Genomic DNA, 26,192 nt, shown 5'->3' with positions numbered 1-26,192 from the left:
TTTGAATAAAAGTTCTAGACAAAAACATCATGAATAAACCAGATTATTACCAACAAATTTAAAAAATATTGTTATAACTATATAACCCTACAAACCTGTACCTATTTACACTTAAGTCGTTTCCATTTAACTTATTCTCATCCCAATTGACCTCCTTTTTCGTTGTTATTTGGACCTGAGACGTCCCCAATATCCCCAAAAACAACAGATTTTTACATGTATTTTTGTTTTATCAAAAACATTAAAACCAATAACAACTGAGACTTACCTTTAATATATATGATGGTTCACACACTAAATAACGTTTACAAATCGCAGTCGTCTTCTATTATTATCAAATAAATAAAAGAGAGCAGTTTCTAGCACTAAAATAATTACCACCACAAGAAGTTAATTTCAAATGCGATTTTTTCTAGGTTAGCAGTTATTATCATGCATATTCAGAGTTGTTTTGTGAACTTTCAACATTCTACAAGATTTTCCTAGTTTTTTCCCCTTTTTTTTTTTTTATTGCTTAGATGGGCTAACGAGCTCACAGCCCACCTGGTGTTAAGTGGTTACTGGAGCCCATAGACATCTACAACGTAAATGCGTCATCCACCTTGAGATATAAGTTCTAAGATCTCAGTATAGTTACAACGGCTGTCCTACCCTTCAGACCGAAACGCATTACTGCTTCACGGCAGAAATAGGCGGGGCGGTGGTACCTACCCGCGCGGACTCACAAGAGGTCCTACCACCAGTAAAAGGTGGTAGGACCTCTCCATCCCTAATCACCCCTATTCCCCCCCTTATCTATGACCATAACTGCCATCACAGATTCATGAAATGTTAAGACGTGTAATGTCTATGGTCACATAAAACAGATAACGCTGTATGGGCTTAGATCCCTTTGCCTTTCCTAATAAGGAAAAATTGTACCAAAAAAAATTCTATGGTCATGTTATGAATGTCTATAGTCGGATTTTTAATTAGACGAAGCCAGCTGACAGTAGCTAATGTCACTTTGTAAAATAATGTTGCTATATTTAAAGTAATAGTGATGCGTTCAGTTCTCGTTCAATCACATAAATGAACAATGAGTGTGAAGAGTTAATCATTAATTTCAAACTATAAAAGAATATTATTTATATTTTACAATAAAATTGTATTAAAGTGATCCAATATAATAATATGTTACTAGTAGTATGTAACTACAAACAGTTTTTTATTTTCATTACCTATGTACCTATAATTGTTATATTTTATACATCTATAGTTTCAACTATATGATGCATTGGAAATAGGACAGTCTTACAAGCTTCCTCGCAATGTTTTTCTTAATGTTTAAAACACTCGGTATTCAGTACAGGTAGATACCATAGGAACATAATGTTTCGTCGAAAACTCGTTGGTATGTACAAAGCACGGCTAAAATTCGAACCCCGTGCCCGATATCGGCAGTTCGGCACACTAACTATTCACTAGACAATCGAGGCAATTTCATTAATTCAGGAGTTTTTTCAATCGTTCACTTTGTCACAACACTATTTTTATTTCATCAAAAACTGACAACACAGTAAACGTCAGTTTACTTCGTCTAATAAAAAATCCGACTATAAGAAGAAAATAATCTGAAATTTATTACCTACGGAAATTCACAATTCAAAAGTTTTAATCTTTCTAGTTATCAAAAAAACAAAAAAATTATGTACTTAACCTACATATATTTTTCAAATTAAAGTTGAAGTTATTTTGTCCGGGAGTTGAAAGTTGTATGTTCCCGTGAATTACAGAGAAAGTGAGTTATTTAGCTTAAAGCTATTTTTCACTTCTCTTCAACTATCGTAATGTAATTTGGGTATGGGTTGGAATTCTCGACTGAAACTTAGTAACATCTGCAATCTTTGTGAATTTAATAGGAATAGACATGTCAAAAATTTTCAGGAGACACCAGTACCAGTATTTTAATGAACAAAAATCTTAACAACATGAACTTTAGATTTAAATTGATACAATTCATTTGAATTTTCAACATCTACCATTAGTCATCATTTTAATTCCGTGTGTCTACCCAATATAATTAAAATTACTTTTTAATCTTGGTCATGTTATCTCTATATTTAGAAAACTGTAAATTTTTCGTTACGGGATTAAATCTTTTCATTTAATCAAAATTGCGTAATAAAATAAGAAAATACAAAAATATATAAACATATAACGGTACTTATGTATTAACACCACTGCAGCAAAAATTCATTCTTGTAGCACTAAAAATTGGGCCAAAAAGCAGCAAATAACAAGACAATAAGGACACTAAAGATCTCTTCTTGCGTGTACAAACAACAAGGCGACTATAGATAACAAGATCGCTTTTTATTAGTAAAATATTTGAATTATTGCTGCGCTGGTGTTAATTCGTAAGTACCCATATAACTAATGTTATGTTTAAAATAACTATTGAGAATTTAAGTGAAACAGTAGTACTGAAAATAGTCTACTACATATAGTACTGTAATGTATACAATCTATGTTGTCAATATAATGAATACTAGAATCCATGTAAATTTTAGTTTAGAAACCATGTCAATATTAATGGTGGAAAGTGTAAATATATTAATTTCAGTTTCTATCCAAAGATGGGGGGTTGTCGGTGTACATATCGGAACTGCACTGTCCGTTCAGATGGAGTAACACACATGTTTCATTACCCAGTATTTGATAAAGTAAGATGTCATCAATGGTTAACAAATGCACAGAGATTAGATTTTTTAAACTTAAAAGTTTCCCAATTAAAGAATCGAGTTGTGTGCCAACACCATTTTGAAGATTATTGGTTTATGAATTTTAAGGTTAGTAAATATCTTTCTCATTTAGATTAGATACTCAATTAGATTCTTAAAATAATTTTACTCAAACTAATGTAATCTAGTTACTATTATATAGCCCATGACCAGTAATTGCATAAACTGTCATTGCCATTTATTGTTTATCATGTGCTTCAAAAAGGGACTAGACATGGGTGGTTGTCCCACCAGTTCTGAGTCCACATCAAAGCAAAATTGTATTAATCACTATCTGGGAGATGGATGGTTCTGGTTAACAATTGACATTGAAATCTCCAAGAATCACATTTTCCACATGGACCCATGTCACTGCATATATACCTAGTCAGGTCATAAATTCTGTCACATGTTTAATGAAAAATAATTGAAACAAGTTTATTCATTATGTAACCATTCATATACCAAAATGAACTTAACAAAACATAGATTCTTATGACACTAAAGTTTATTCAACATGACCTCCGTGATTTTGAATACAGGCCTTCACTCTGCGCGGCCAGTTGTCTATCGCAGCACGAACGAGGTCCATGTCAATATCGGCGGCTGCCTTAATCAAGGATGTCTTGAGTGACTCCAAATTGGGATGAGGCTTTGAGCACGCCTTTTCCTCCAAGTGTTGCCATATCTTGTAATCTAACGGATTCAAATCTGGACTGGAGGAGGGCCAGTCTTCGTGCCGGATGAAGTCGATTTCACGCGCCGCCAGCCAGTCTTGTGTGCTCTTCAAATCAAATCAAATCAAATCAAAAATCTTGAATCGAATCTTGTTGGAATACCCAGTGCATGTTATTGAACATGGTATGAGAAACAGGTTCCACAAGGTTCGTCAGGACTGTATTTTGATACACAACTGCATTCGTTTTTACACCTTTCTCACAAAAATGTACCTCTGTTAAGCCCCAATAAGAAACTCCCAACCATACCATGAGCGAGGATGGAAAATGACCTCGTTGGACACGCGGAATACGGTTGCTCGCTTCTTCACTACTGTTTGCGTACACCTTATCATTTTGTTTGTTGTAGCTCTCTTCTACGGTAAAAATTTTTTCATCCGAAAAAAGAATTTCCCGATATTTTTTTCCCGCATACCGCTTCAACAAAGCGCGGCATCTCTTCAGTCTCAGGTCCATTAGACGAGCATTCAAACGATGTCCTGTTTTTCTTCGATATGCCCGAAGCCCTAAGTCTTCATTTAACACCCTTTTCACCGTGGTTCTGCTTAACCCCATCTGAAGGGCCAACAGTTTCTGCTTACGTTTGGGATTTCTTTGAATTCGCGCCTTCACAGCTTTTATCACTGCTGGAGTCCTAACAGACCGAGGGCGACCACTTCTTGACCTGTCATCTACACTAGAGTCTTCATTGTATCGTTTGATGGTACGATAAAGGAATCTTTTGGTTATATTCAAATTTTTCAGTATGTTAAAAATTTGAATTGGCGCGTAACCGCAACGATGCAACGCAATAACTGCAACCCGGTCTTCTTTAAGCGTTCACTCCATATTTAAAAATGAGTAAAATTCTAAAAGTATACATTTTTATTTTCATGAACAATTCGAAATTCGAATTCAATAAACTTTTTTGTGGCCAGCATTCTAAAAGAAAAGTTTTTACTGTGTGACAATACTTATGACCTGACTAGTTACAGTGACAGTTTTCCACACAGCTAGTGTAGATATTGAATTTATATGGTGTACAAGAACAATGACATCATTATTCAATGTAGTGCAATTGGTCTCATATGACCAAAACACTGAGAATTTTTGTTTATGAACAGTTTTAAAATTGTCTTTTTTTGTTATTATTATTAGATTTTATGGGGCAATAAAATTTACTTAATTACTGTGAAAATTGTCATAGTTTAATTTTGTTATTAACTTGAAGTGGTAAATAGCCTCACAGCTCATCCAATGGCAAGTGGTTATCAGAAGCAAAATACATAAAAAAATATACCATGAATCATGAGGTTGAAGATACACAGACAGTTATAATGTAAAAAAAGAATTAAGCATGAAACTACAATTTAAATTACTAACATTGCAGAAAGAAAAATTAAAGTTTGAAGCTGTTCCAACATTGAATGGACCATTTTGTGAATCGAAAGACGACAAAACATCAGCATCTGATAAAATGTTCCCAATAACACTAGAGGATATCGAAAATGAGGTTCTCACAATTTCTGATAAGAAAGCAAATTTTTCAGTGAAATATGTAAATTTTCTAACCAACAATGAGTTAGATGATGTAGATTTATTGAATAATTATAACAAATTTTATACACCTAAAGCTAAACAAATTGAAATAAAAAATGTAACAACTTTAAATGAGGGTGTTAATCAACAAAATAGAAAACAACACTGGTCTGGAAAATTAAGATCGTCAAAGAGTATAAAACAGAACGTTATTTCAGAAAATTCTAAAAATGACGCTTCGAACGCAAATCTAAATCTTACAATGTTAAATAATCCTGTTACATTAAACGTGGAATTTATTCCACAGGAAGAAAATAGACCAGAAGTTTGTAAAATTATTGATGATACAACAGATAAAATTATCAAAAAGTATTCATCAAATGAAACAACAAGCCAGTATACACCATCTGTTTTAACAGTTCCAAATACAAATGAGATTGTAATCGCAAACCTGAATCAAGATGATTTCCAGCATAACGTTTGTAACAAAAGTATGCCTAACCTTGAATTGTATGCAGAACCACCACAATCTCAACTAAAATTCGAACCTCTCAACTCTTTTAAAGACAAGAACAAAGCAGTCCACATATTAGAACAACGAAAAATTTCCTCATATATTCCCATTCCTAAATATTTACAACCACTATCCCCTAGTGGAATATTAAGACTACCTATTCGGAAAACTACAAACAATACTAATTGTTATTATAGAAATACTGTAAACCCGAATCCTATTGTCCCTACTACCTCTAACATAGATAATAAACCTCATATAAGTAGTGTTTACCACATCGATATTAAGCCTCACGTAGATAGTAATCCCAATATAGATACTACCTCTAATATAGACACTAACTGTAATGTAGATATTAATCCTAATGTAGACGCTATTCCTAATGTAGACATTAATGCTGAGGTAGACATTAATCTTAATGTAGACATTAAGCCTAACATAGATATTAATCCTATCATAGATATCAACCCCATCATAGATGTTGACCCTAACACAGATATTAATCGTAACATAGACATTAATTCTAATATAGATATTGATCCTAATGTAGATATTAATCCTAATGTAGATATTAATCCTAATGTAGATATTAATCCTAATGTAGATATTAATCCTAATGTAGATATTAATCCTAATGTAGATATTAATCGTAATGTAGATACCACTTCTAACATACATACTAAAGCTACTGCTGACGACGAAGAACAAGAAAAGTTTATTCCATCCAGAACTGTTCAAAATATTGATTCTGTGTTAAAAAATACGAAAGATGACAAATGCAGAATGGCCACAAAACAATCGCCTAATAAAAGTCTTTTAAAAAATAAAGTAAATGCTAAGCAACTAGCATCTATTAAAGAAAAGAGAAAGTTTAATATGAAACTAAGAGATGTGATAGAGTCATGCTTAGATAATCAAGATAATGATAATAAAATCACAAACAGTAACTCGGCAGACAAATGTACCAATATGGACAATATAAAAAACACGAAAATAATGGAATTGAAAAATTCTAATGTAACAAGTTCATTGTCAAAGGATCCCAATTTACCTAGTATTGGAGAATATTCTATTGCGTATTTAGAAGCCAGAATGAAAAGAATGGAAGACATATTACTTAATAAGATAGATCAGAATTCTCAACGAATTGTTGAACTAAAAAACACAGTTGTGCGTTCAAAAAAAAAATCAGTCCATACTCAAACAGCTCACACTGACGAAACTTACAAGAAGTTCCTCTACAATGAAATATCAAAATACTTGAGCCCCGATAGCAACAGCTTAATTTACGAAGAACTTTTCATTAGTAAATATGCGCAAAAATCATGTAAAGTTTCTCCATCGCCTAAAAAACGTCGCAAAAGGTAACGATAGTAGACATAAATGTTACAAACGTTTTATGAAAATAAATGTAAATAGTACGTCCTGTAAAATAATTTTATTGTGTATAAATATAATACATCATAAAAATTATGTTACTTTGACTATACTCTTTCCAATGTTGTCACCTCTGAACAGCCCGATAAATGCATCGATGACTGATTCGAAACCTTCAGTAAGATGTTCCTTGTACTTTAGTTGACCGCTTTTAACCCAAGCCAAGTTTTTCTGAATGCCTTCCATATTCCTGTCGGCAAATCTATTCACTTGGAACCCTTCTACTTTTAATTGTTTACTTACAATTGATGGTTGAACTACAGTGGCTGTAATTGCAAATACTATTAGCACAATTTGCATATGTTAATAAAAAAATATATCGATATATGACTTAACTCTACCTTTAAGTTTATCTGCATTTGTTTCGTTGTATGTTGAAATAGCGCCACAGACCGCAACTCTACCAAAAGTTCTCATGTGAGATAAAACTACACTGCTGAGCTCTCCACCCACATTATCAAAATAGCAGTCTACACCGTTGGGAGCAGTACCTTTGAGGAATGTAGGTATGTCAGCAGTTTTATAATTTGCTACGTGATCAAAGCCAGCTTCCTGAATCAACCATTGGCATTTTTCATCTGTGCCTGCGAACCCTATAACTACACAACCTGAAAATATAAATTGTTCTGCTATTATTAATATTGATTATTTTACGAGAAACTACTATCTTATAGTAATGGAAGACGTGTTTCTTGCATGTTTTATAGAAGTTCAGTGAATTGCGAACGGTGAATTTGGATTTTGTTCTATCTACCGCAGTTAGCGCTCTGCCACCAGTACTTTTGTATTCATTTTCTATAAGACAAAGGGAATCTACAGGGACGCTATGCATTGTTCCCTGTCATGCATATTAAGTGATTTTTAATTACATTACATTAATCGTGATCTTTATTGCTAATATGTTACGAGTCACCAAGAACTTATCGATGTTAATTAGACAGATAATGAATTCTATTTAAGATTGAAATAAATCACTTCTATGCTATGTACATTTATGTTACACCGTACATTTTAAAATGTCCTTACGGATCCATCAGATCCAATAACCTTTGCATTAGATGCCTTCAGCTCTAATACTAGGGGCAGGCTTAGGGACCCCGGTAACCGTACTCGTCGAACTCGACAAAGAGGTCGACGTGCAACCTAACCCATGCATCAGCCCGCTGAGTTTCTCGCCGGATCTTCTCAGCGGGTCGCGATTCCGATCCGGTAGTAGATTCATTCGCGAAACAATTGCTCTTGAGTTGTTAGGTCTCCTTCGGAGGCGCTCGGGCAGTTGTTAGCAAATCCCACCCCTCTTGGCTGAGCCTTTGCTCGCCCACCTGTCCTGGTGAAACTGGAAAGGCCTTCGGGCCACCAGTAAACTTTCAATCATAAAAAAAAAAAAAAAAAAAAAAAAAAAAACATTTTAAAATTTTTTGTTATTTGTTACCTATCTAAAAATGTATTTTCTTTTAAGAACTATCATAGACACCCATTTGATAGCACGGAGAGATCTCATTCCACAGTTTGAGATTTTGTGTGTAACAGATTTAAATAAACGTACCCATTATTTTCGCAATTTGACCAACATGGGACCCCACAGCTCCTGCCGCACCCGATACTACTACAGTTTCACCTGGTTTTGGTTGGCAGATTTGACTAAAGCCGAAATATGCGGTATTTCTATAATAAATTTTAAATTCCAAATAAATAAATTAAAACAAGGACTGCACCTAATTAATACTTATTTTATCAACGTTAACACAATATTGAAATGTGGACGAATAATAGCTCAGTCAACTGTTACCACGAAAACTGTTATATTTGAAACATCGGAAATAAAAGACTGCAAAAAACGCGAGATTAAACCATAAAACTAGTTTAATTAAGTCTATGTTAGCGTATCGATTCGAGGCCCAGGTGGTCGTATAAGTCGACATTCCTCACGAACCACGGTTCTCCGACAGTCAACCCGCAAAAACGTGATTGGAGGGTTTGCCTATGCGTGTACGTGCCGCGTGAGCGAACCACACTCGCGTATAATTTTTTTTTTATTTTTTTATTGCTTAGATGTGTGGACGAGCTTACAGCCCACCTGGTGTTAAGTGGTTACTGGAGCCCATAGACATTTACAACGTAAATGCGCCACACACCTTGAGATATAGTTCTAAGGTCTCAGTATAGTCACAACGGCTTCCCCACCCTTCAAACCGAAACGCATTACTGCTTCACGGCAGAAATAGGCGGGGCGGTGGTACCTACCCGTGCGGACTCACAAGAGGTCCTACCACCAGTAATTACGCAAATTATAATTTTGCGGGTTTGATTTTTATTGCACGATGTTATTCCTTCACCGTGGAAGTCAATCGTGAACATTTGTTGAGTACGTATTTCATTAGAAAAATTGGTACCCGCCAGCGAGATTCGAACACCAGTGCATCGCTCGATACGAATGCACCGGACGTCTTATCCTTTAGGCCACGACGACTTCATTATGTCATTATTTCGTCGGTTATTTTCAACGCATTGTGTAATTAAGTTTCATTTAGTTTTAGCAATTCATAAGAAACCACACGCCTCTGATTGCATTAATTTTACCACTAGTTTTAATGATTCGCCAGGTTGTTGCTGGTTACTACCTAGACTGAAGACTACCTGGAAATTGTCGTAATAGATCCACTTTTTATATCCATTGACAATTTGATCCAATTTTTTTTCTTTTCGTCCTTGAATCAGTTCAAGAAAGGCCTCTGCCTTTGCCACATCCCGTATTTTAATTCTCATTAGATTTGATTGTAATGTTTGTAGAGTGATCCTAACTTCTAAGCCGTTTTCATACTGTTATATCTTGTAGATTATTTTTGAAGCATTTGACGTGAGTCTGGTAAATAAAGCCTCCATTTCAATTTTTTTGTTGTTAGATGATTTTTAGTCTTGTTAGTCGCCGACGCGTCGTCCCATCCTCCAGCACACTAGAGTGACGGTAGCAAAGTCTCAACCCCCTCAGTTCGCCCCGTGACCACCACTGAGAGGAGACTGGCTCTTCACAGGGGAAAAGCTGGACGAACACCCTCCTTTTGCGAGATGGTGGACACCACAACAACTAGTCCTGCTCTGCCTGCATCTAGCAGATTCTTACAACCTTCCTTGCAATTTTACAAAAATTACTAACACTAATAAGGTTGCTTACTTAATGCATAAATTACTTTTTAACACAGCCTATGAGATTATTGTTTATTTCATCATTATTTATGAAAATAAGTTTAATTTTATCTCACCCTACTCTACCGCAGACACCAAGGCCCAAAGACACAGGTAGATGTTCAAAGTCAGGTAGTTTATACAAGTAGGGTTTTTGTTGACAGAGCTTTTCATTCTCTGGTTTAGTGATTGTATGTGTTCTCCAGCCAAAGTGACCCATAACCAGTGTCCCAACAGGATACTCGGTATTTTTACTTTCAATAACTCTGTATAAAATAAAATTAATGCATAAATTCTTTAAAACACCATGAAATATTATATGTTATTATAAATGAATATATGAATTATGAAGTCTGAGATAGAAAAGTGAAATAGTTTTTAAAATAGAGCTTTTTCTTCCATTTTTGTACTTCAATATAAATAAATTAAATGTAAACTTGATTCAGACTTAATCAACTTTATATTGTATTAGTTCTCTTTCTTACATACTGACCTGGCAATTTGTCCACCAATCATATCACAAGGATATACATTGCCTAGTTTCATTCTTTGATAAGGATCAACACTAAAGTATATTGCTTCTGCTAGAAACTCTAAAAGCATAGACCGTCTGTATAATTGCACTGGCAAGAACATTTTAATTATCTCAAATTATAAGGTCACTACAATGCTAAGACAAATAAAATTTTAGGCGTCTAAAAAAGTAGGAAATTTTCCTGATTCCGACAAATACAAAATATTCTAATAACTGTAATTACTTTAAATAATTAATACCATTTTAAACTTGTACGTTGAAAAATAAATTCGACTCAGAATAGGAAGAAGTTACGGTATAAATCTATAAATTTACCACTTTCTTGTAATTCGGAAAGTTCCTCTTGAACTATATCAAAATCATTATGTTTTGGTACACCAACAAATGGGTTTACTACTATTATTTTTTTAGCTATAACCATATTTTCGACAAAAGGTTTCAGTAATTTGATGTGATTGTATTACAATCAACGATGAACAGGCTGTTATTCAATAGGTACGCAGTGTATGAGCTATTGCTATTATCATAGATTATACACTTAATATATTTGAGATATTATCTTTGACATAGAATAAACTCTTGATATTTAATCGTTGATGCCTCAGTTTATCAATTTGCTTAGCACACCCTTATCACACCCAAACAGAGGTGAATGAAGTTAGCCCCTCAAAAAAATTTTTTTTTCCTGTTTTCTACTTATTTTCTATTAATTCGTTTGTTCATCATTTGTTCTTGATTGTTCACTGTTAATAATTGTTTGTTCCCCATTTATTTATTTTAAAAAAAATATTAAAAATATATCTAAAAGTTAGCCCCTCGATTGCAATTTTTAATATTTTTTCGTCCTTAATTACTCGTAAATATTCATTTTCGATTGTTCTTATATAAAATACGTTTGTTCTCTTTCGAAATTACTCATTTTTTGTTTAATTAACTATTTGTATTAGTTGAATAAATGTATACAAAATATGTGTACTGCGCATGCCATAAGTGTATAATCTATGGCGCATGCGTCAACTATAATGCCTAAACTTTCTACGCGGTTTTAATCGTGAAAAAAAACAATTATAAATCCTGAAGGATCAATTAATTGGTATACAGTTTAATTAAAAAAATTAAAAAATTAATAAATAAAATAATGTGCATTCGCGTAAAGTTAGACCAAATACATTTTTTCCATCCTCCTATATACCTATCGCTATGAAGGTATAAAAAAGATAGGTTAAGAGTTCACATAGGTAATATAAACAAATAAGTAAATATGTTCATTATTTATCTTTCAAGAGATAATGTAGGTATACATTATAATAACATTTTGACACAGTCGAAATTATATTCCTAACATTAGTAAAATAACATTTTAATAATTTTTTTATAGGTTATGTATTGAAATTGTTGGAAAATTCTTTCATGTTTTAGCTGGAAAACGACATGGAGAATTATATGCAATACAAGATAATGAGCTCCATCAAATGAATTCGAATGAAACCAAACTGTTTACCATCCAAATTCGATTGTCGGGCAGATAGAAAACGAAAATTCACTCATAGTGAACCTCGGCCTGCATTTGTGAAACGGCAAAGACTCACTATTATCAAGGAAATTGAAGAGACGACTAAAAATGAGATGTGTCGTATTATTATACCTTTGCCATCTTGTAGTCAAGGTAGGTGTAACTGTCAATAATTAGTTACACTCACAGATCTCCTAATCAAATAACAATATCAGAAAAAATGAGAATAGTTAGTTAGTTAGTGGAAGTAGCCAAAATGGGCAAGTGGATCTCAGTTATTTCATATTTCCAGATGTCCAGCCACTTGAAAATAGGTGTAGTAATGACAAAGCTATCCAAGTAGCTCCAGCACAGGAACACAAAGGCAAGGCAAGTGTGTATTGCCACATCACCCCTTAATATATCTGAAGCAAGTATAAGTAAACAATCAGAACCAGCAAAAAAAAAAACTGTTGTTCCTGAGGACAAATTTGACAGTGATGAGTCAAATGCACCAGCAACAGAAGGATCAACTGTTGACTATGGGTTATAGAAGAAGAAGATTAATTCATATTTATTTAAATTAATATTAATGAATATTAATTTAAATTATCGTGCAAAATTCGTGGTCAAAACATATGTGTATTTTATAAATAAATATTCATTCTCAGTATTAATGTTGTTTTAATCATCGATTGAAAAATTGGTTCTTAATGAATTTAGCTGCTTGGAGCTTAATACTTTCGAATAACATAAACACGTGACTTTAAGCATAAACATATTTTTTAGGTAAATACTTTATTTAGCTTTGCTGGATTTATCCAAGATTTCGACATACCAAAATTTCATACAGGAACGACAGATAGATAGCTATCTGATTGAATACCCTTGTAGAATTGAGCTTCGAAGAAAAGTTTATTCTTATTCTTTATTAGACTTTATTCTAGTTGCAGTTGTCGGTTAGAGAAGCTGTGCGAGCTTCTCTAACCGATACTGCATGGAATAAATAGTCATTATAATTATAAAATATATTTCTGTTTACATACCATACAATTTTCATAGTTCAAATATGAATTTGGATTGATATGAATTTATTTCGATTATCAAAATAATTTGTATTAAACATTTATATTTCCTCAAAATTTCTATTTTTATAATAATGACTGTGACCACCCCATAAATCACAAAATTAAAAATATTAAAGATAACTTATTTTTAAATCATATATTAAAAATTATAAACAGATCGCGAATTAAAATATTATATTATGCCTATCATTCTTAAATAATTCAGTAATGAATTTTCGCATCGCCGCGCCGTATATAATTAATATGAATAATAGGGTATTGCCCACTGTGCTAAAAAAAACATAAATTATGTTTTTTTGATAGATCTACAAACAAGCAAGTGAGTAATGCTATGTTTCCATAAATAAAAAGGCAAAAAAAATTAAAGAAAGATATTATGCACAAGTTCAAATGCATATGTATTGTGCTAAAAGTAAAACTTGCTACTTTTGTGTAGCATCCAGCAACTTTGAAAAAAATAATCAGGTCACTATAATTAGTAGGTATTGATTTTGATTCCGAGTAAGTTGCACAGTTGTTAGATAATGTAGTTTCTTTTTGGAAGAATAACAATTTTCTAATCTTACACAAAAATGTAATGTTAAATATTTAAAAAAAACTTTATACCTATTTTCCTTTTAGGGAGTACAAAATATTGATGTGTACAAAGTGAATGTGATTTAATAAAAATAATATTTCAATTTAAATTATGTTTTATTAAAAATTATTCTTAACATACAGGTACAAAAGTTACATATCATTAATATTTATTCCTTTTCATATATGAGTCGACTATTATCAAGGCCGGCAATGTGACTTTTGGACAATTATTGGTAAATCAGAAAAACGAATTATTGACTTTGTATTCCACTGGCAGTCACAAAACTCTTCTGAACGACATCTTAGATAAATAACAGGTTAAGTATTAACCTTTATTTAATGCAGGTTTTGAACCGTATTCTTTGAAGGAGACGATTATATTCAAATCAATCTGTATTGACATATCAATAACATTTTTTTGTCCAAATGCACAGATTGCCACCTTTGATAATAGACGACTAATATATAAGCCCATATTTAGCACATTTGTGGAAAACAGAATCAAAATAATAATGAGTTGCTAGCCATAGAAGACCAGCATAAAAGTTATTAAAATCTGTTCAGTAGTTTTTGAATGAAGAGTGAAAATACTTACAAAACTTCCTATTTATAAGTAAGGATTACTTATTTAATTAAAGAGTTTTGTAGGTGGCAAACTATCTAAAAACTTTCTATTTTCCACCAAGTTGACATCAATTATCCTTCCTGCACATATATTTATTGTATTGTTTTTTTTATAGTCTAACAAGGGGTGATATTACATTTGCAATTTCTGGGAGTTTGTTGAAAAATATATTGCTTGCTTGACTTACAGATAAATCGAAATCATCAGCCAATTGAGAGAATGTTCTATTTAATGTTATTCTCATCAAACATAATATAATATTTTGTTCAGAAACATTTGTATGTTTCTCAATCAAGCCTATTATGAAACTTATATGAAACATAATTCTTGTGGAAGACCAATATATAAACGTTGTTTATTTTTCACTTTAGATAAAGTTGTTAACACATTCATTTTTTCAACTTTTTAGTCTTCTTGAGAGCTATAGTCTGAAGTGCACAAGTCTTTGATGGAGTGGAGATATAGAGAGATAACTCATAGTCAACAGTTGATCCTTCTGTTGCTGGTGCATTTGACTCATCACTGTCAAATTTGTCCTCAGGAACAAGTTTTTTTTTTTGCTGGTTCTGATTGTTTACTTATACTTGCTTCAGATATATTAAGGGGTGATGTGGCAATACACACTTGCCTTGCCTTTGTGTTCCTGTGCTGGAGCTACTTGGATAGCTTTGTCATTACTACACCTATTTTCAAGTGGCTGGACATCTGGAAATATGAAATAATGTTAGCAATTTCCAACAAACGTATAGTTTGTAAATAAATAGGATTATATGTGTACTGTCGTAGTAGTAGTAGTAGTATTTAACTTCCTAGTCATCATCATCAGCCCATATAATATATCCCCTTGCTGGACACTGGCCTTCACTACCATTGAGAGGGTTTTTAGGTCTTAATCCACCACGCTGGCCTAGTGCTGGTTGGTGGATTACACACCTAAGAAAATCCTAAGAACATTTAGGTGTGCAGGTTTCATCACAATGTTTTCCTTCACTGTTAAAGTAAGTAAGTGATATTACACTGTGATAAATTTTCATTTTCACAAACTTCCTAGTACCTTATGTAATAGGAACTGAGATCCACTTGCCCATTTTGGCTACTTCCACTAACTAACTAACTATTCTCATTTTTTCTGATATTGTTATTTGATTAGGAGATCTGTGAGTGTAACTAATTATTGACAGTTACACCTACCTTGACTACAAGATGGCAAAGGTATAATAATACGACACATCTCATTTTTAGTCGTCTCTTCAATTTCCTTGATAATAGTGAGTCTTTGCCGTTTCACAAATGCAGGCCGAGGTTCACTATGAGTGAATTTTCGTTTTCTATCTGCCCGACAATCGAATTTGGATGGTAAACAGTTTGGTTTCATTCGAATTCATTTGATGGAGCTCATTATCTTGTATTGCATATAATTCTCCATGTCGTTTTCCAGCTAAAACATGAAAGAATTTTCCAACAATTTCAATACATAACCTATAAAAAAATTATTAAAATGTTATTTTACTAATGTTAGGAATATAATTTCGACTGTGTCAAAATGTTATTATAATGTATACCTACATTATCTCTTGAAAGATAAATAATGAACATATTTACTTATTTGTTTATATTACCTATGTGAACTCTTAACCTATCTTTTTTATACCTTCATAGCGATAGGTATATAGGAGGATGGAAAAAATGTATTTGGTCTAACTTTACGCGAATGCACATTATTTTATTTATTAATTTTTTAATTTTTTTAATTAAACTGTATACCAATTAATTGATCCTTCAGGATTTATAATTGTTTTTTTTCACGATTAAAACCGCGTAGAAAGTTTAGGCATTATAGTTGACGCATGCGCCAGGGGGGTGCAACTCCCATACAAAGGAAAATAACATACAACTAGCGTCATCTTACTCCTGTGGCGACGTCATTTTTGTAACTTTTAGGCATTAATGATCTAATAAACTCACTAGATGGCAGATACGAGTTCTGACTCAATAAAAAATGTAGCGTACTTTGAAGCAGTGCTTCCACTTTTAGGGAATTCTCCCTTTTTTAGGGAAAAATAGCTGATATTTTGGATGATAAAGACAATTTAAAAAATACCAGGATTTAGGATATTTCGGGGTAAAAAGCAAAGCCTATACTAGTAACTGTTGTGAATTTTAAAATAAACGATAATTAAAGTAAAACAATGAACATTTTATTTTATGGAGAGAGAATGACATTAAGTCGAGTTGACAAGTAAAAGAATAAAACAGAGTTGTGTATAAAAACTATAAAGGTTTGATTCAACAGTAACCCTCTAGTAAAGTAAATCATAGATTAAGCCACTGCTTTTTCTTAGGGATTCCCCAGAATCCCAATAAGTATAATCCGCCAAATTTTTATTTACCTATTTTCGTTGATGTCACCAGAACTTACTTGTATTGTAATATACAGGTACTTCATGTACCATGAAAGATTATCATGGTAATTTCATTTACGAAAACCTTGTAATTGTCATTTCACTTTTGCTAGCAGTTCCTCCTTCAAAGACTGAGGTGGAAAGATTATTCAGTGTTCTCAAATTTAAAAACTGACAAAAAAAAACAGGCTTTCTAATGAAACCCTGAACGGCTTGCTTCATAGAAAGTTCCCAACTTTGCCAGCAAACAATTGCTCAATTTTAGAACCGAACAGTGTTAGGTTGTGCAGCAAAAGAATATAAAAGCAATGCGTCGACTTCCTTGAAAATTCTAATCCTATAGATCTATGATCTTCTGGGGGCGTTTATATTATATATACCTACATTAAATAATATGCTGTGGTTTATTTTCTGTATTTTATTTACGCTTTCTATATAAAGGATTTATGAAAGTTGTCTAGGAAATTTTAGGGTAAATTCAAAAGAAACTAGGGTAAAATGTGTTAAAAAAAACGTAAGTGGAAACACTGCTTTGAAGTTTTCAAAATTCCAGGGCCGTAAAACAATCTCAAAAAAAAAAAAAAAGGTTTTTTTTTTTTTTTTTTTTTTTTTTTTTTTTTTTTTTTTTTTTTTTTTTTTTTTTTTTTTTTTTTTTTTTTTTTTTTTTTTTGGCGCGTAAACGTGAAAAAATTTAGGCGCACTGAATTTTAAAATTTGTTTTAAATATTTTTAACATAGTAATTTAGTGTATTGTTTTGTAAAATAATTTCATAGTATATGGTGGATAAGTTTGTATAAATAATTCGCTATGAGGAGAAGCGGGAAAAGGAAAAAAAAGAGGAAGGAAGATGAGAGCGAAACGGACGAAGGGGAAGAAAATTGTTTCTTTTCCAATACTTCGGACTCAGAAAGTTTTACACCAGAAATTGATCCGTATAAACCTTTTCAGGTTGAAAATTATCACAGGAAGTATCCGGATAATTCCAACAAAAATGAATTTATCGTATTTCTTTCTCATATAGTTGATGATCGCACATTCACTGACAAAGACCGCATGTATCTTTCTCAATGTATTCGCAAACACGGCGTCTCAGGTGTTTTACATTTGAGAACAATCAATAAATTTAAAGTTGGTATTACTTTTGACCTGGCCAATAACGCAAATGTTTTCTTACAAAATAAGAAGCTATTAGAAGAGCTTCGGTTAAAAGCAAGCATACCGGCCTCCGATACTGAAATTACTGGAGTGTTAACTTCAGTACCAGTAGGATTATCAAATAAAAAAATTTCAACTTTAATAGGTAGCTCTCGAAATATCATCCAGGTTCGTAGGTTTATGCGTAGGGTCAAGAATGACAACGGGTTAGTCACATTTCAACCAACACAGACAGTGGCAGTGACATTTGCTTCGACACAACTCCCACAGTACGTATACTTGGATTCTTGGCGACATGAGGTATCTCAGTATATTCCCCAAGTAAAGCAGTGTCTAAGATGTTTGAAGTATGGTCACATAGCTAAATATTGTAAAAATGCAGAAGTATGCTCAATATGCACGGAAAACCATAACTTTAAATCATGCACAGTGGCAATAATCAATGCCAAATGCGTAAACTGTGGTGGGAACCACGTTGCCATCTCATCTCAATGTCCTATTAAAAAGAAGAAAGTAGAAGAAAATAAAATAAAGTCTAAAACTGTTACCTATGCAAATATATTTGACGAAAAATCTTTTCCACAACTTACGAACAGACATATAGAAACTCAATTACAAAACTTAACTAAGTCCGAAATTTTTATGAATCTTTTAACCAAATCAATTTTTAAAGTAATTAATGACCAAAAAAATGATATACCAATTAACACTGGTTCCATACGTAACATCCTGCTTGAAACTTTCAGTCAAAAAACCTTATTTCCTTCTTAATGGATCATTTAAATATATTACAATGGAACTCACAAAGTATTCTTTGCAATAGATTATATTTAACACATTTCTTATACGAGCAAGATATTCATTTAGCAATTATATGTGAAACTTGGCTTCGTCCAGAAACCGTTTTCAAAATTAAAGGTTTTAACGTTGTTAGACATGATTCAGGCAATAAGCACAATGGAGTGGCCATTTTAATCAAAGATACTATTCAGTACAAGCATTTGCCAACTTTTTCAGACAATGGTCTCCAAAACATATGTGTGACAATTTTTCTTAATAATAAAGAATTAAGTTTAATTAGTTGTTACTGTCCTACTTATAGTTTTCCCAGATTCGATAAAACTAAATTAGATAATCTCATAAAATCTATTCCACATCCTTTTATTTTGGCCGGTGATTTCAATGCTCACAATACATCTTGGGGTTGTAATTCAACATCACGTCGTGGTAGAGAGATTTTAGACGTCATCAATGATAATTGTCTAGTTCTGTTGAATGATGGGCAGGTTACTACTGTTGGATCTTCATCATGGCGTCCAAATGCATTAGACCTTACAATAGTTTCTCCAGAACTTGCCATGTCTTGTGAATGGTCTGTACATAACGATCCTCTCGGCAGCTATCATCTTCCAGTATTAATTAAATTCCATTTAACAACTGCAACTGATATCCACAACACACTTCATACAACTCTTCCTGTTTATCCAAATTACAAATGTGTCGATTGGAATTCTTATAAAAATCGTGTAGATGTTGGTCTTCAAAAAATAAATTTCAGCCAATATTCATCTTTAGAAAGTTACGATATATTCTGTAAATTATTGGTCGATTCAGCTCAGGCTTGTAGTGGCGTTTCTCGTAGTAAACAAAATATATCATCTCGTAAAGGTCCTATTCCACGACCTAGACTACCTTGGTGGAATTTGAAATGCTTTGATGCTGTTGTAAAATCTAAAGAGGCATATGTGAAGTTTAAAAATTGTCCATCACAAGAAAATTATATAAACTTTAAAAAACAACAAGCTTTTAAAAAACTTACATTAAAAATAGAAAAACATAACAGTTGGGTCCGTCTTTGTGAATCATTCAATCGCTCAACACCATTGTCTTTGATCTGGAAACATATGAGGAAATTTGGTAAAATTTATAATTCAAAAGGAGAGCAAGATGGTTGGGTTTTGGAGTTTCTTGAAAAATACAGTTCTGTTTATCAAAATCAGCTACAAATTGAAAATGTTTTGTCAACTAATAACAACAGTTTTTTATGTGATTCTTTTACTCTCCAAGAGTTGAAATCTGCAATCGCTTCTCGTAAAGATACAGCATTCGGTTTTGATGGTATTCCATACATTTTGTTTAAAAATCTCAGTGATTCTGCTCTGAGAAAAATATTGTTGATTTTGAATGAATTGTGGTTAAATATTGAAATCCCAACAGACTGGAAAATTGACATTTTAGTACCGGTATTAAAACCTCAAAAACCTAAATACAATGCTAATTCTTATCGCCCAATAACTCTCACTTCATGCGTGGGTAAACTTTTTGAACAGTTGTTAAAACAAAGATTGGAATTTTTTGTTGAAAAATATAATTTAATATCTGACAATCAGTATGGTTTTCGTAAAGGTAAATCTGCACATGAAAGCTTCTGTCAATTGCATTTAGATATTTGTAATAGTGTTGTAAATAAAGATTGTCTTGTTGCTGTATTTTTTGATATTTCTGGAGCATTTAACAGTGTTGATATTGATGTCCTCTTCAAAGAACTGTGTGGTTTAAGTATACCTGTCAAAATTGTAAATTGGGTTCATAATTTCTTACTAAATAGAAAGGTTTATGCTAAATATAATGGTAAAATTTATGGTCCTATGTCTTCTTCAACAGGTGTTTGTCAAGGAGGAATATTGTCACCCCTGTTATTTCTTTTGTATATACACAGATTAAATGAAATATTAGGCACTAATATAAAAAACTTACAGTTTGCAGATGATTTAGTAATATACGCTAGTGGGAAAAATATCCAGCAAGTGATTGCTGATATAAATTTAGCTCTAACAAAGTTACATGAATATTTTAGTTACTTAAAACTTGAAGTTAATGCGGCCAAATCAAAAGTTTTGGTTTTTGGTAAACATTCTTCTATTCCTCCCGTAGTATACAACAACTTACCATTGGTTCTGTCGTTAGAGGCTAAGTTTCTTGGTGTTTTATTCACAACTTCATTATCCTGGAATGAATATGTAGAATTAATTATTGCAAGAGCCAATAGAGCTTTGAATATATTAAAGAGTTTGTCAAAAATCAGTTGGGGAGCAGACCCTAAAATACTGCTGATGTTGTACAAATCATTGGTCAGAAGTCATTTTGAATATGGTTTTTTGTGTTTTGGTTCAGTCCATAAACTTGTTGATAAACTTGATAAAATACAAAACAATGCCTTACGCTTAATTACTGGTGCATTTAAAACCACACCTATTAATGCAATGCAATTAGAGTGTAATTTACCACCAATCAAAATCAGACTAGAGCATCTAAAAGAAAGATTCATTTTAAAAATATATACAAATAAAAACAATACATTACTTAATTATTTGTCATCTGCTTCTTCTACTTTCTTCAATAAATGTCCATTTGTTCTTGAAAATATATCTGGGTTTCTTCAATTTCTTCATGATGCACATATTCAGCGAAATAAATCCCATTTTCCTTGTTATCAAGGTGAATTTGAAAGTAAATACCCTGATATAAATATAGTAATAGATTCTGAATTACATAGAAAAGAACAAGTATATGAAAAAATTTTTTCTTGGCGAGATCATAGATTCATTTATACAGATGGGGCTAAAAATGATATATGCACATCTTTTGCTGTTTATGATAGTGTCCTGAAAGATGGAATTGGATATAAACTTGATAACAACTTGAGCATATATTCTGCTGAAGCTGTTGCAGTTTTGTCTGCATTGCAACATATAGATAAGCATAAAAATACTTGTTCAAAGTGGGTTATTGCCACTGATTGTATGAGCCTATTAAAAAGTCTTAAAAATAATGTAAATAAAACAAATGTAAATTATTTAGTGTATAGTATAAAACAACTTTTGTATTATTTGAATGTAGTTTGTCATGTAAATATTGTACTAGTTTGGGTTCCATCCCACATTGGCATATTGGGCAATGAAAAAGCTGACCATTTAGCAACCATGATAACAAATTATAGTGTGGGTTCTGTCCCATATTTTGAAGTTGGAATTCCTTTCACAGATATTCATAGTTGTCTTAAAAAAAGAATGTGTGATAACTGGAAGAAACATTGGGATCATTCTACTCAAGTCTTATCTAAGGGTACTTGGTACAGTCTTTTGAATTCTGAAGTAAATAAAAGACCTTGGTTTTGTAAAGGAGAATATGTAAATAGAAAGTTTTATTCTATTTTATGTCGTTTGAGGTTTGGTCATTGTCGTCTGAATTACCATCTATATCGTATGAGAATGATTCTCAGTGACTTGTGTGATCGTTGTGGAAATGCTGAACAACAATCTATAAACCATATTCTATTTTCTTGCCCATCCTTTAACATTCAGCGCCTTGTGTTAATGGATGAGTTACAGGACGTTTATGGATCTTCAAATTTGGTACCGCGCTGCATACAAGATCTATTGAAGAATGAGTCTACATACCAGTATATTTGCAAATTTTTTGTAAATACTGGAATAGAATTATAATCTAAATTGGCGATCTGAATTATAAAAAAAAAAAAAAAATTCAATTTGACATATGTCAGTATATTTTAAAGGAAAAGATTACAGGACTTGACGTACCAACTAAGAATACTATGGACTGAAAACACTCCCGGATTATGAAAAATGAAAATGTAGAAAATGAAATAACGGAAGACAATACATTGTTACTTAAAAACTTAAGACTAATTTTACGAAAGACGAGGCTGTAAGGACTCAGTCCATTGCCTGCTTGCAAGAGCAAAACATTAAAAAAAAAAAAAAAAAAAAAAAAAAGTTTTCAAAATGTCGTAACGATTTAATTTTTTAAATCGTTTTTTTTTGGTCTTGGTGTGAGTTATTTTACGTTGTAGTATTAATTTAGAGCAACTTTTAGCTTTATGAGAATATTAGACGATTAGACATTGAGAAACTCTGTTTTGAATTCTCTTTAGACATAACTTGGCTCCAATACTTTTTTCTTCGTTAGCGTTTCGTAAGCCTGTGTAACTATTTTCATTTCTTACAGAATGTTTATTATTAAAAATCAGCATGCCTCGAAGATCGAAAATGAAATGCTATTTCGGATGCCTTGATAACGGTGAGTTTACACTATTTTCCCGGTATATTATTTGCTAACAGAATTATTATTCATAATATAATTAAATGAATTAGCACCAACTAATGGTCCTTCCTATTTCTGCTGCCTAGCTATCATATATGTTAAGTTTTGATCAAAACCGTCGGTATTAAGTCTCGTACTATCACACACACACCTCATATAATAAAATTGTCTCGAGTGGGTGGAAGTATTTATGTTTTGCAATTCAGCGTATTATATGCTTATTGTCAAGTGGGCCCGAACTAGTTTTTTGGAATGATCAATCAGTCATGCTTTCCTGTTTAAATAAAATACAGCACAATTGATCTCACATCCAAAGTTAGATGATGGCATTCACGTTTTGTTTCCTGGTGTTTGATAACTAAGTTACACCAAGTGGCCTGTGACCACGTTCATCCTTCTACCCAATATAAAATAATGTTTTTATTTTTGTAGACAAAGGTTTGATAATGACAAAATTTTATGGAAAAATTATAAGGAGCACTAAAATGTCTGAAACATGAAAAGATTGATGCACTATATTTGAACCAGAACGTGTTATGTAATATATTAATTTGTAAGTAAGATTACATTAACACTAAATTTTTCATGGTCGTATTTTTTCAATATTTGTTACATACTTAAGATACTTTGTTTCTCCGTTTCAGAAGAGAAACTGATTCAGCAAGGAACGTGAACTCTCAAGGGATCTTAATTTTTTTTAAATATGTTTATAATTGATAAATGAATAATTGAAATAGTTCATAAGAACTAAATTGATGCCAATTTTGTTTTAAAATAGGTTGTTTAGTTCTTATAGTTATAGTATTACGTTTGAATAGTTGTAATTAGTAAGTTAGTAATATATGAAAATACTGATATAAATTTTTGTAAATAACCTTTTGTAAATTCTACGAGAAGATGATTTTAATTAATGATCAAAAGTCAACGGTCTTTAAAAGCATTATTTGCAATTATTTAGATTAACTGTGGAATATATTTGCTAAGTTGTGTTTTCTGTATGAGCAGATATAAATGAAAATGCCCAAACATGATTATGTTTCTTACATTTTCATTATGTGAAATCAATATGCTTGTGACTGAGTATATTAATAATTTATTAAAACTTAAGTGATAGACAGCAACCCCTATGGCACTGCTGAAGTTTATAAGCACTGGTGACCACTTATCATGGGCCGGGTTGCGTGCTCGTCTGCTGTTGAGTGCAATAAAAATTTTCGAAACCCTTTCTATTATTTAGATGTAATATTAGTGTACATTTAATTTGGATTAAAAGATAAATTTACATTTTATGTTTGCATGTGTATGTTTATAATTCATTTGCATGTAACGAACACCAGTTTCTTTTGTAACAAAATGTAAACTAATGGTTTGTAATGAATGTAATTAACTTTAAGATGATTTTCTTTCAATCTGCTGTTTGTTTCATCGAGTATTACCAAAGCTAAAGCATCAGAAACGTCAGAATAGAAATAATTTAGATAGGGAATAAAAGTATAACTAATGTAATCATGTCTAAGATTACTATAAGCGTCATTAAGTACAAACTATCAATATTTAAGAGTACTTTAAGTCATCATTACATTTTTTAAACATTTTTTGTTTTTCAAATCATGTAATAAAACGTTTGTGCAGAACAAAATGTCACATGTTATGAACATGATTGTGGGTTAATCGTTTCTTAAATTTCTAAATGTTTATAAGAATGCTAAGAATAATTTAGTATTCACTTTAGTGTGTGTATTATCTCTACAATGCTAGTATAAATGACAATTATTGTATGACGAAGCATAGGTAGTGTTTATAGATGTAATATTTTCATACAAGGTCATGATCTGTCACGATCAACTTTAAGCAAGAACTGCTATAGTTAAGAAACAAATTTATTAAATTTAATTCAAATTGTCTACTATGTTTGTAATGGAAAGCTGACATGTTTATATTTCGCACAAATGACTTAAGTGACATTGAATGATTTGATTATCTAGACTTAATTAACTTTTAGATAACTTTCGATTTAATGTTATTAAGTACTCTAGTAGGATTAATCTAGAGGAGTTATTGTTATTCGAAATTTTATACAATTGTACGTTCATACTATCTTTTAACAGTAAATTGTTTGTAATATAGGGAAATTAAATAGCTTACAGAGAATTACAGCTTTTTATTTAAAAAAACTGTTTTCTCTCTGTATGAAAAGGTCTTATCGATTAGAATGCTGAACACAATCAAACGTTCTTTAATATTTCATAAGTACTACCGGGAATTTCAGCGATTCTAAACGATAAGATTTTTTCATAAAGAGAGTTAATTATAAAAAATATTAAAATTACTAAAAAAGCCACCTGGTGGGGGGTAGGGAGACTAATAATCGACAGCAGCGACGCCTGCTGTCCTGGGCTCTAACTAAAGCAAAAATAAAAATGAGAGTTGCGCATCTATCTCAAATATATTAAGTGTATAATCTATGGCATGCGCCATAGATTATACACTTATGGCATGCGCAGTACACATATTTTGTATACATTTATTCAACTAATACAAATAGTTAATTAAACAAAAAATGAGTAATTTCGAAAGAGAACAAACGTATTTTATATAAGAACAATCGAAAATGAATATTTACGAGTAATTAAGGACGAAAAAATATTAAAAATTGCAATCGAGGGGCTAACTTTTAGATATATTTTTAATATTTTTTTTAAAATAAATAAATGGGGAACAAACAATTATTAACAGTGAACAATCAAGAACAAATGATGAACAAACGAATTAATAGAAAATAAGTAGAAAACAGGAAAAAAAAATTTTTTTGAGGGGCTAACTTCATTCACCTCCCAAACAGGATTGTTATATATTAAGTGTATAATCTATGGGATTGTTGTTTCTGTTTGTTTTCAAATACTAAGTGTATAATCTATGGTTTGTTTAATTCTTCTATTAGGAAGGCAAAGGGAACAACGCCATGCTTTTATGTTTATAAAAATCGCAGCCATGTCTGTTTTACGAGAAATGAAAAAGAAAGGAAATAAAAAAATAAGTT

At 32.0% G+C, this 26,192-nt stretch overlaps 2 protein-coding genes and 3 long non-coding RNA genes across 12 annotated transcripts; 3 read left to right on the top strand and 2 right to left on the bottom strand.

The window, feature by feature from the left end:
• The first annotated feature begins 959 nt into the window (after positions 1-959).
• Positions 960-7,001, top strand: LOC114251274 (uncharacterized). 3 transcript variants are annotated; one of them, XM_089729522.1, is made up of 4 exons: positions 960-1,780; positions 2,248-2,399; positions 2,606-2,831; positions 4,869-7,001. In XM_089729522.1, exons 3-4 carry the CDS (start codon positions 2,619-2,621, stop codon positions 6,897-6,899), a joined length of 2,244 nt encoding a protein of 747 aa, XP_089585648.1. In that variant the 5' UTR covers positions 960-1,780; positions 2,248-2,399; positions 2,606-2,618; the 3' UTR covers positions 6,900-7,001. The 3 variants fall into 3 exon arrangements, with proteins under 3 accessions (XP_089585648.1, XP_089585649.1, XP_028041287.2); XM_089729523.1 differs by lacking the exon at positions 2,248-2,399 and having other exon boundaries at positions 2,619-2,831; XM_028185486.2 differs by lacking the exon at positions 2,248-2,399.
• On the bottom strand, positions 6,955-11,349 carry LOC114251275 (prostaglandin reductase 1). The gene is made up of 7 exons (XM_028185487.2): positions 11,247-11,349; positions 11,002-11,211; positions 10,645-10,744; positions 10,229-10,417; positions 8,515-8,633; positions 7,310-7,576; positions 6,955-7,234 (listed from the first exon to the last, which is right to left on the bottom strand). The coding sequence occupies exons 2-7, from the start codon at positions 11,105-11,107 to the stop codon at positions 7,002-7,004; spliced, it is 1,014 nt and encodes a 337-aa protein (XP_028041288.1). The 5' UTR covers positions 11,108-11,211; positions 11,247-11,349; the 3' UTR covers positions 6,955-7,001.
• A 345-nt stretch (positions 11,350-11,694) lies between these two features.
• Positions 11,695-12,851, top strand: LOC149502557 (uncharacterized). 5 transcript variants are annotated; one of them, XR_016323489.1, is made up of 3 exons: positions 11,695-11,924; positions 12,065-12,352; positions 12,492-12,851. It is a non-coding gene; the product is annotated as an uncharacterized LOC149502557 (long non-coding RNA). The 5 variants fall into 5 exon arrangements; XR_016323488.1 differs by having other exon boundaries at positions 11,695-11,977; XR_016323487.1 differs by having other exon boundaries at positions 11,701-11,977; positions 12,106-12,352.
• Positions 12,852-13,191: 340 nt separating this feature from the next.
• On the bottom strand, positions 13,192-16,321 carry LOC149502556 (uncharacterized). Of its 2 annotated transcripts, none has more exons than XR_016323485.1 (3): positions 16,090-16,321; positions 15,662-15,949; positions 13,192-15,175 (listed from the first exon to the last, which is right to left on the bottom strand). It is a non-coding gene; the product is annotated as an uncharacterized LOC149502556 (long non-coding RNA). The 2 variants fall into 2 exon arrangements; XR_016323484.1 differs by having other exon boundaries at positions 15,662-15,908; positions 16,090-16,297.
• A 6,474-nt stretch (positions 16,322-22,795) lies between these two features.
• LOC149502555 (uncharacterized) lies at positions 22,796-25,303 on the top strand. The gene is made up of 4 exons (XR_016323481.1): positions 22,796-22,880; positions 23,057-23,128; positions 23,585-23,705; positions 23,797-25,303. It is a non-coding gene; the product is annotated as an uncharacterized LOC149502555 (long non-coding RNA).
• Positions 25,304-26,192: the final 889 nt, after the last annotated feature.

This window comes from Bombyx mandarina, chromosome 08, assembly GCF_030267445.1.
Source record: "Bombyx mandarina strain Sakado chromosome 08, ASM3026744v2".
Classification (NCBI taxonomy): domain Eukaryota; kingdom Metazoa; phylum Arthropoda; class Insecta; order Lepidoptera; family Bombycidae; genus Bombyx; species Bombyx mandarina.
This window is presented reverse-complemented; position numbering and strand designations above follow the sequence as displayed.